This window comes from Lepisosteus oculatus, chromosome 4, assembly GCF_040954835.1.
Source record: "Lepisosteus oculatus isolate fLepOcu1 chromosome 4, fLepOcu1.hap2, whole genome shotgun sequence".
NCBI classification, from domain to species: domain Eukaryota; kingdom Metazoa; phylum Chordata; class Actinopteri; order Semionotiformes; family Lepisosteidae; genus Lepisosteus; species Lepisosteus oculatus.
In genome coordinates, this window is record NC_090699.1 from 13,220,758 (window position 1) to 13,231,801 (window position 11,044).

The 11,044-nt window shown below is 53.0% G+C and overlaps 1 protein-coding gene across 2 annotated transcripts; it reads right to left on the reverse strand.

Moving 5' to 3' along the window:
* Nucleotides 1–2,221: 2,221 nt before the first annotated feature.
* Nucleotides 2,222–10,320, reverse strand: LOC138238371 (interleukin-25-like). Of its 2 annotated transcripts, none has more exons than XM_069188725.1 (3): nucleotides 9,697–10,320; nucleotides 6,130–6,260; nucleotides 2,222–4,470 (listed from the first exon to the last, which is right to left on the reverse strand). In XM_069188725.1, exons 1-3 carry the CDS (start codon nucleotides 9,715–9,717, stop codon nucleotides 4,227–4,229), a joined length of 396 nt encoding a protein of 131 aa, XP_069044826.1. In that variant the 5' UTR covers nucleotides 9,718–10,320; the 3' UTR covers nucleotides 2,222–4,226. The 2 variants fall into 2 exon arrangements, with proteins under 2 accessions (XP_069044826.1, XP_069044825.1); XM_069188724.1 differs by having other exon boundaries at nucleotides 6,130–6,305; nucleotides 9,697–10,315.
* Between the last annotated feature and the right edge of the window lie 724 nt (nucleotides 10,321–11,044).

The window sequence follows — 11,044 nt, forward strand, 5'->3', positions numbered from 1 at the left end:
TGTGTGTATTACTGTGATCTCCTCTCTCTCACTGTGTCTCCTGTCCTGTTGTGTGTGTGTATTACTGTGATCTCCTCTCTCTCACTGTGTCTCCTGTCCTGTTGTGTGTGTGTATTACTGTGATCTCCTCTCTCTCACTGTGTCTCCTGTCCTGTTGTGTGTGTGTATTACTGTGATCTCCTCTCTCTCACTGTGTCACCTGTCCTGTTGTGTGTTTATTACTGAGGGATTCTCTGTGATCTCCTCTCTCTCACTGTGTCTCCTATCCTGTTGTGTGTGTTTATTACTGAGGGATTCTCTGTGATCTCCTCTCTCTCACTGTGTCTCCTGTCCTGTTGTGTGTGTTTATTACTGAGGGATTCTCTGTGATCTCCTCTCTCTCACTGTGTCTCCTGTCCTGTTGTGTGTGTGTATTACTGAGGGATTCTCTGTGATCTCCTCTCTCTCACTGTGTCTCCTGTCCTGTTGTGTGTTTGTGTATTACTGAGGGATTCTCTGTGATCTCCTCTCTCTCACTGTGTCTCCAATCCTGTTGTGTGTGTGTGTGTGTGTTACTGAGGGATTCTCTGTGATCTCCTCTCTCTCACTGTCTCCTATCCTGTTGTGTGTGTTTATTACTGAGGGATTCTCTGTGATCTCCTCTCTCTCACTGTGTCTCCTGTCCTGTTGTGTGTGTTTATTACTGAGGGATTCTCTGTGATCTCCTCTCTCTCACTGTGGCTCCTGTCCTGTTGTGTGTGTGTGTGTGTGTGTATTACTGAGGGATTCTCTGTGATCTCCTCTCTCTCACTGTGTCTCCTGTCCTGTTGTGTGTGTTTATTACTGAGGGATTCTCTGTGATCTCCTCTCTCTCACTGTGTCTCCTGTCCTGTTGTGTGTGTGTGTATATTACTGAGGGATTCTCTGTGATCTCCTCTCTCTCACTGTGTCATCTATGTTCTATTTGTCTCTCCTTCATTTCTCTCTACTATTATTTATGAGATCAGACAGAGAATTATCATGCCACGCTGTTGACATACGGAGTAACTAAACGCAAACAAGGAAACCAACTGACCGCGCTTGCGGACATGACAAAAACAGATGATATAGCACGTAGTTCAGGTGGGGAGCTGCGTCAGCAGGCGCAGGCTGCAAAGGAACAAGTCAAGGTTTATTCCTGCTGAAAAGAGAAGAAAGAAAACACAACGTTTCGGCCGTGGAGTTTCTTCACACGCTCTCTCAAGAATTGTTTTTTTAGCTACGCTTGTTTTATAGATGTTACGGTAAATCCCGCCGCGCAGGAGGGCCATCAGCGCGCCGGGGCTGCCGAGGTCCTAAAGCCCGCGAGCTTCCTCCCTGTCGCGCGCGGCAGCCGCTGCGCTGGAGACTCAGCTGCCCCACCCGCCGCGAGACAGCTGTTCACCCCAGGCACGAGGCTCGTCCCCGGGCACGCCCAGGTCAGCAAGGGGCTCCTGCACAGCTACTGCTGCACTACTGCTGCACTACTACCACATTACTGCTGCACTACTACCACACTACAACTCCACTACTACCACACTACAACTGCACTTCTACTACACTACTGCACTACTACTGCTACACTACTACCACACTACTGCTACTGCTGCACTACTACTGCTACACTACTACTGCTACACTACTACCACACTACTGCTACTGCTGCACTACTACTGCTACACTACTACCACACTACTGCTACACTACTACTAGACTGCAACTGCACTACTACCACACTACAACTGCACATCTACTACACTACTGCTACATTACTACACTACTGCTACACTACTACTGCACTTCTACCACACTACTACTGCTACACTACTACCACACTACTGCTACACTACTACTACTGCTACACTACTATCACACTACTGCTGCTACCCCCTGAGAGGTGTGTCCAGAGTGTGTCTGAATGCTGTGTGGATCTGAGGCCCAGTCCTGGCCCTGGGAGCTCCCACAAGCCCCGGACTGCATTCCCAGCGGCTCAACTAGTGAACTGGAGCACCAGGGCCCCCCACTGGAGCACCAGGGCCCCCCCACTGGAGCACCAGGGCCCCCCACAGGAGCAGCTGGCCCCTCCGCTCCTCCCTGTGGGGACCTGGGAGACGCCCCGCGGGAGCCTGTCAGCCGAGGAAGGGTGTGGCGCCGCGCCGAGGACTGGAAACCGCCGCCGGAGAGGCGTCTCCACGTCCACAGATGACAGAACACAGGCCTTGCAGTGGCTTGAATGAACCTTTATTGCCCCCTGGGGGAACAGACCCGTCAGGGCTCACACATCCAGCGCGCAGCGCGCAGCAGTGACACACTTCCACGCTCGGGACACATTTGGAAGATCGCCAGGTAGCGAGGGGGGTTTATCGAAGACCCGTCTGGGTGAAGCTCGAGCTGCCTTCCCCCCGCGGCGCGGGAAGTCTTCTGCGCGGGAACAGTGCGCCGACAGCGATCCGCATCCTGCTCGTCTCCCGTCAGGCGCCGATCGGGACAGAAGTCAGGGCAGGCAGCAGGGAGGTCACCTCTGGGCTCACTTCCCGGCCCGGGGGTACCGTCTGTGTGGAGTTTGCACGTTCTTCCCATACTCGGGTGGGTTTCCTCCCACTGCCCACGAAGAGATGCTGGTGGGCTAACGGGCGTGGTGCGAGTGTGGGTGTCTGGTGGGTGGGTGTGGGTGTCTGTGCCTCTCTCTAGTGTGAGTGTGTTCGTCTGTGTCTGGTGTGAGTGTGGTGTGAATCTGTGCATTTGGTGTGAATCTGTGCGTCTGGTGTGAGTGTGGTGTGAATCTGTGCGTCTAGTGCGAGTGTGGTGTGAATCTGTGCGTCTGGTGTAAATCTGTGCGTCTGGTGTGAGTGTGGTGTGAATCTGTGCATTTGGTGTGAATCTGTGCGTCTGGTGTGAGTGTGGTGTGAATCTGTGCGTCTGGTGTGCGTGTGGTGTGAATCTGTGCGTCTGGTGTGCGTGTGGTGTGAATCTGTGCGTCTGGTGTGAGAGTGTGCGGCTGACTCTGGTATGACTCACTGTGTGAGTGTGTGAGTGTGCTTGTGGCTTTGTCTGTGTCTGGTGTATGAGTGTGTGTTTCACTGTGTGCTTGTGGCTTTGTCTGTGTCTGGTGCAAGTGTCTGTGTCTGGTGTATGAGTGTGTGCCTGGGTGTGCTTGCGGCTTTGTCTGTGTCTGGTGTGTGTGTGTCTGCTGTGCGTGTCTGTCCCTCTGCTCTGTGAAGGACAGGTGTCCTGTCTTGCCCCTGTTGCTTGCTGGGATGGACTCCAGTTGCCCGTGACCCTGTACTGGACAGGGCAGGCAGAAGATGGCTGCGTGCGAGTTCAAGACACAGAGGTGCTCTACCCCAGAGGCCTGATCGCAGCATTAGACTCTCTCTGCCCGTCACTCTGACTACAGAAATGTATCCTTTATTTTCGCTCTCTCACTGTCCAGAACATGTGCCCTGTAGATCAGACAGTGCAGACTGGACAACGGACTTCGAGCTCACAGGAACTCTCTCACTGACTCGAGCCCGGGGAGGGGCGACTGTCCGGGATCGAACCCGAGACCCTGGCAGTGGGAGGGAGAAGACATGGAGACTCCACAGAGCAGGACACAGATCCGGGAGGCAAGCAGGGGACCTACGACCTGTGAGGGACACGTAAAGAACGCGCAGACTCCACACAGGAGGAGCCTCTGGCTGGAATAATAATAATTATAATAATTGCTTACACTTATATAGCGCTTTTCTGGACACTCCAGTCAAAGTGCTTTACAGGTAATGGGGATCCCCTCCACCCCCCCAGTGTGATGATGCTCCAGTCCGCTCACACACTCCAGCTCTCAGTGGGGAGGAGAGCAGAGTGATGAGGCCAGTTCAGAGAGGGGGGTGATCAGGAGGCCATGACTGGTAAAGACCAGGGGGAGTCTGTCCAGGACACTGGGGTCACACCCCTACTCTTTCTGAGAGACACCCTGGGGTCTTGACTGACCACAGAGAGGCAGGACCTCAGTTTCACGTCTCATCCGAAGGACGGATTTTGACGGAATCAAGCCCCGGAGGTATCCCTGGAGTTGGGAGGTATGCCGAACGTGGACAGAACACGCAGACTCCACACAGGGGGGCCCCCCCAGTAGAATCGAGGCCCGGAGCTGCTGAATGCCCGAGCCTCCCGGCAGGGGGAGAAACGAAGACTTCGAGATTCAGAAATCACGGCGTGTCTCTTCTCACGAGGACGGGGAGAAAGGATCACATGTGGGCCAGGACGCAGGTGCAGCCCACGGTCACGGGGAAGGAGCCCTGCTCCAGCCGGTACCGCCCGCCGGCACAGCTGCGCCGGAACACCACCGGGATGCTGTGGTTGAGAGGAACGGAGTTGAAGAAGCGCAGGCCTGAGCATCCGGACAGTCGAGAGGATCCGTCCACACAGCGCATGGTGTTGCACACCGCCACCTGCACGCGGCTGGGGAACATGTTCACGTCCTTGTGCTCTCTGGACAAGACACAGACACACACACTGAGACAGGCACAGGGCTGAGGAACATGTTCACGTCCTTGTGCTCTCTGGACAAGACACAGACACACACACTGAGACAGGCACAGGGCTGAGGAACATGTTCACGTCCTTGTGCTCTCTGGACAAGACACAGACACACACACTGAGACAGGCACGGGGCTGGGGAACATGTTCACGTCCTTGTGCTCTCTGGACAAGACACAGACACACACACTGAGACAGGCACGGGGCTGGGGAACATGTTCACGTCCTTGTGCTCTCTGGACAAGACACAGACACACACACTGAGACAGGCACGGGGCTGGGGAACATGTTCACGTCCTCGTGCTCTCTGGACAAGACACAGACACACACACTGAGACAGGCAGAGGGCTGGGGAACATGTTCACGTCCTCGTGCTCTCTGGACAAGACACAGACACACACACTGAGACAGGCAGAGGGCTGGGGAACATGTTCACGTCCTCGTGCACTCTGGACAGGACACAGACACTGAGACAGGCACAGGGCTGGGGAACATGTTCACGTCCTCGTGCTCTCTGGACAAGACACAGACACACACACACTGAGACAGGCACAGGGCTGGGGAACATGTTCACGTCCTCGTGCTCTCTGGACAAGACACAGACACACACACTGAGACAGGCACGTGGCTGGGGAACATGTTCACGTCCTCGTGCTCTCTGGACAGGACACAGACACACACAACTGAGACAGGCACGGGGCTGAGGAACATGTTCACGTCCTCGTGCACACTGGACAAGACACAGACACACACACACTGAGACAGGCACAGGGCTGAGGAACATGTTCACGTCCTCGTGCTCTCTGGACAAGACACAGACACACACACACTGAGACAGGCACGGGGCTGGGGAACATGTTCACGTCCTTGTGCTCTCTGGACAGGACACAGACACACACAACTGAGACAGGCACGGGGCTGAGGAACATGTTCACGTCCTCGTGCTCACTGGACAAGACACAGACACACGCACTGAGACAGGCACGGGGCTGGGGAACATGTTCACGTCCTCGTGCACTCTGGACAAGACAAAGACACACACACTGAGACAGGCACGGGGCTGAGGAACATGTTCACGTCCTCGTGCTCTCTGGACAGGACACAGACACACACACACTGAGACAGGCACGGGGCTGGGGAACATGTTCACGTCCTCGTGCTCTCTGGACAGGACACAGACACACACACACTGAGACAGGCACAGGGCTGGGGAACATCTTCACGTCCTCGTGCACTCTGGACAAGACAAAGACAAACACTGAGACAGGCACAGGGCTGAGGAACATGTTCACGTCCTCGTGCACTCTGGACAAGACAAAGACACACACAACTGAGACAGGCAAGGGGCTGAGGAACATGTTCACGTCCTCGTGCACTCTGGACAGGACACAGACACACACAACTGAGACAGGCTCGGGGCTGAGGAACATGTTCACGTCCTCGTGCTCACTGGACAAGACACAGACACACACACTGAGACAGGCACAGGGCTGGGGAACATGTTCACATCCTCGTGCTCTCTGGACAGGACACAGACACATCGAGACAAACACAACAGATCCCCTTACACAATGAATCAGCTGTTGCATACACACACATGCGCATACTCACCGGTAGGTCCAGGGCGAGAGGGACCTATTGAACTGGTTGAGGAGCTGTGGTGGTTCTAGGAGGGTGAGCAAGGAGCTCATGGTCCGATTCAGATCCTCACCAGAACAGCAGCTCTCCACACAGGTCTCATTCTGCTGAGAGAATGACCACAGGGGGCAGACCAAGAGCAGGGCACACTGGAACACAGGAACAGACAGATACTGTCAGTGGGGCAATGGTACAACCATCCTGTTACAATAGGAGCTACAGTCCAGTACAGGACAACAGTCCAGTTACAATAGGAGCTACAGTCCCAGTACAGGAGAACAGTCTGTTACAATAGGAGCTACAGTCCAGTACAGGAGAACAGTCCTGTTACAATAGGAGCTACAGTCCAGTACAGTAGACCAGTCTGTTACAATAGGAGCTACAGTCCAGTACAGGAGAACAGTCCTGTTACAATAGGAGCTACAGTCCCAGTACAGTAGAACAGTCTGTTACAATAGGGGCTACAGTCCAGTACAGGAGAACAGTCTGTTACAATAGGAGCTACAGTCCAGTACAGGAGAACAGTCCTGTTACAATAGGGGCTACAGTCCAGTACAGGAGAACAGTCTGTTACAATAGGAGCTACAGTCCAGTACAGGAGAACAGTCTGTTACAATAGGAGCTACAGTCCAGTACAGGAGAACAGTCCTGTTACAATAGGAGCTACAGTCCAGTACAGGAGAACAGTCCTGTTACAATAGGAGCTACAGTCCAGTACAGTAGACCAGTCTGTTACAATAGGAGCTACAGTCCCAGTACAGGAGAACAGTCCTGTTACAATAGGAGCAACAGTCCCAGTACAGGAGAACAGTCCTGTTACAATAGGAGCTACAGTCCAGTACAGGAGAACAGTCCAGTTACAATAGGAGCTACAGTCCAGTACAGGAGAACAGTCCAGTTACAATAGGAGCTACAGTCCAGTACAGGAGAACAGTCTGTTACAATAGGAGCTACAGTCCAGTACAGGAGAACAGTCTGTTACAACAGGAGCTACAGTCCCAGTACAGGAGAACAGTCTGTTACAACAGGAGCTACAGTCCCAGTACAGGAGAACAGTCCTGTTACAACAGGAGCTACAGTCCCAGTACAGTAGAACAGTCCAGTTACAACAGGAGCTACAGTCCAGTACAGTAGAACAGTCCAGTTACAATAGGAGCTACAGTCCAGTACAGGAGAACAGTCCAGTTACAATAGGAGCTACAGTCCAGTACAGGAGAACAGTCTGTTACAATAGGAGCTACAGTCCCAGTACAGGAGAACAGTCCAGTTACAATAGGGGCTACAGTCCAGTACAGGAGAACAGTCCAGTTACAATAGGAGCTACAGTCCAGTACAGTAGAACAGTCCTGTTACAATAGGAGCTACAGTCCAGTACAGGAGAACAGTCCTGTTACAATAGGAGCTACAGTCCAGTACAGGAGAACAGTCCTGTTACAATAGGGGCTACAGTCCAGTACAGGAGAACAGTCCAGTTACAATAGGAGCTACAGTCCCAGTACAGGAGAACAGTCCAGTTACAATAGGAGCTACAGTCCCAGTACAGGAGAACAGTCCAGTTACAATAGGAGCTACAGTCCAGTACAGGAGAACAGTCCAGTTACAATAGGGGCTACAGTCCAGTACAGGAGACCAGTCTGTTACAATAGGAGCTACAGTCCAGTACAGGAGAACAGTCCTGTTACAATAGGAGCTACAGTCCAGTACAGTAGAACAGTCTGTTACAATAGGAGCTACAGTCCAGTACAGTAGAACAGTCTGTTACAACAGGAGCTACAGTCCCAGTACAGGAGAACAGTCTGTTACAACAGGAGCTACAGTCCAGTACAGGAGAACAGTCCTGTTACAATAGGAACTACAGTCCAGTACAGGAGAACAGTCTGTTACAATAGGAACTACAGTCCAGTACAGGAGAACAGTCTGTTACAATAGGAGCTACAGTCCAGTACAGGAGAACAGTCTGTTACAATAGGAGCTACAGTCCAGTACAGGAGAACAGTCCAGTTACAATAGGAGCTACAGTCCAGTACAGGAGAACAGTCCAGTTACAATAGGGGCTACAGTCCAGTACAGGAGAACAGTCCAGTTACAATAGGGGCTACAGTCCAGTACAGGAGAACAGTCCAGTTACAATAGGGGCTACAGTCCAGTACAGGAGAACAGTCCTGTTACAATAGGAGCTACAGTCCAGTACAGGAGAACAGTCCTGTTACAATAGGAGCTACAGTCCAGTACAGGAGAACAGTCTGTTACAATAGGAGCTACAGTCCAGTACAGGAGAACAGTCTGTTACAATAGGAGCTACAGTCCAGTACAGTAGACCAGTCCTGTTACAATAGGAGCTACAGTCCAGTACAGGAGAACAGTCTGTTACAATAGGAGCTACAGTCCAGTACAGGAGAACAGTCTGTTACAATAGGAGCTACAGTCCAGTACAGGAGAACAGTCTGTTACAATAGGAGCTACAGTCCAGTACAGGAGAACAGTCCTGTTACACTCGGAGCTACAGTCCAGTACAGTAGAACAGTCCAGTTACAATAGGAGCTACAGTCCAGTACAGGAGAACAGTCCAGTTACAATAGGGGCTACAGTCCAGTACAGGAGAACAGTCCAGTTACAATAGGGGCTACAGTCCAGTACAGGAGAACAGTCCTGTTACAATAGGAGCTACAGTCCAGTACAGGAGAACAGTCTGTTACAATAGGAGCTACAGTCCAGTACAGGAGAACAGTCCTGTTACAATAGGAGCTACAGTCCAGTACAGGAGAACAGTCTGTTACAATAGGAGCTACAGTCCAGTACAGTAGACCAGTCCTGTTACAATAGGAGCTACAGTCCAGTACAGGAGAACAGTCTGTTACAATAGGAGCTACAGTCCAGTACAGGAGAACAGTCTGTTACAATAGGAGCTACAGTCCAGTACAGGAGAACAGTCCTGTTACAATAGGAGCTACAGTCCAGTACAGGAGAACAGTCTGTTACAATAGGAGCTACAGTCCAGTACAGGAGAACAGTCCAGTTACACTCGGAGCTACAGTCCAGTACAGTAGAACAGTCCAGTTACAATAGGAGCTACAGTCCAGTACAGGAGAACAGTCCAGTTACAATAGGGGCTACAGTCCAGTACAGGAGAACAGTCCAGTTACAATAGGGGCTACAGTCCAGTACAGGAGAACAGTCCAGTTACAATAGGAGCTACAGTCCAGTACAGGAGAACAGTCCTGTTACAATAGGAGCTACAGTCCAGTACAGTAGAACAGTCTGTTACAATAGGAGCTACAGTCCAGTACAGGAGAACAGTCCTGTTACAATAGGAGCTACAGTCCAGTACAGGAGAACAGTCTGTTACAATAGGAGCTACAGTCCAGTACAGGAGAACAGTCCAGTTACAATAGGAGCTACAGTCCAGTACAGTAGAACAGTCTGTTACAATAGGAGCTACAGTCCAGTACAGGAGACCAGTCCAGGACGCGCATGAAGGAAAGATCAGAAAGAAACCCTGAGCAGTAGAAACTCCCGCGGTAAAGTAGAAACTTTACTCACCTGTAAAGTCCTGTCTGCCATGGCAACGAGACGCCCGAACGAGGACGGAAGCGCGGAGGTCGGAGTGCAGCGGTGGGGCTCGCGCTCGCCATGTCCAGCTTTTATGCTTCCGGCGCGAGGCCGTGCTCCGGTGCAGTGACGTCACGCGGGGGGGAGCTCGAGGCGGCTTTCCAGCGCGGAGCCGCGGCGTTCCGGGGCTCGAGCACCCCCACGTCACGGCCGCCGCCGCCCCGGCCCGCGCGAACACCAACGCTCCCGGCAAGCACGCAGTGGAAAAAGCGCGCCGCCCGTGGGGGGAAACACAGCTCCCTTTGTGCACGTGCTGACGGAAAGGCCAAGCGCGAGGGTTCTCCTGTCGGCCCTGAATCACGCGCTAAAGGTCACGCTGACTTGACCCCCGCATCCCCGACACCCGCGCGCGTCCCGTTTCACGGATCTCGGAAAACCCTCCTGCATTATTCAGGACCCGTGTCGTGTCAGAAGTCTATTTTTGTTCTGCTGTTTCCAGCACTGTGTCTCACAGCTGTCCCGTGTCAACATCAGGCAGGTTCGATATTCACTCCATTCATCTCTCCTGATCTCAGGATACCCTCCAGTAGTTCCACTGTGGGGGGCTGCATCATCAAAGATCAGGGGGTGGTGGGGGTGTGGAGCCGACCCCAACCAGGGGGGAGGGAGAGGAGCAGGGCGAGAGAGAGACACAGACGCTGGGGCCACAGCTCCTGTCCCCAGGCTAAGGGAACTCAATCTCTACACTTGCTCACATGGAGGAGACTGACCCAGCTGTTCAGGCAGACCGGAACGGGGCCTTGACAAAGATGCAGAGGCTACCAGTGGAATCTATAGCGAAGCGCATTTGAATTAGAAGGCACTTCTTTACACAGAGGGTGGTGGGGGTGGGGAACAAGCTGCCCAGCCATGTTGTTGAAGCCAATACCCTGGCTTCTCTCCAGACACAGCTGGGTGAGATCCTCCAGTCAGGACAGGAGACTCTGCTTTACACAGAGGGTGGTGGGGGTGGGGAACAAGCTGCCCAGCCCTGTTGTTGAAGCCGATACCCTGGCTCCTCTCCAGACACAGCTGGGTGAGCTCCTCCAGTCAGGACAGGAGACTCTGCTTTACACAGAGGGTGGTGGGGGTGGGGAACAAGCTGCCCAGCCATGTTGTTGAAGCCGATTCCCTGGCTCCTCTCCAGACACAGCTGGGTGAGCTCCTCCAGTCAGGACAGGAGACTCTGCTTTACACAGAGGGTGGTGGGGGTGTGGAACAAGCTGCCCAGCCATGTTGTTGAAGCCGATACCCTGGCTTCTCTCCAGACACAGCTGGGTGAGCTCCTCCAGTCAGGACA

Coding starts and splice junctions, on each gene's coding strand:
- LOC138238371 (XM_069188724.1), bottom strand. CDS start 9,717: ATGGCAGACAGGACTTTACAG. Junction 6,306..9,696: donor TGGCAGACAGGACTTTACAG/GTGAGTAAAGTT, acceptor CCTGTGTTCCAG/TGTGCCCTGCTCTTGGTCTG. Junction 4,471..6,129: donor CTCTCGCCCTGGACCTACCG/GTGAGTATGCGC, acceptor TGTCTTGTCCAG/AGAGCACAAGGACGTGAACA.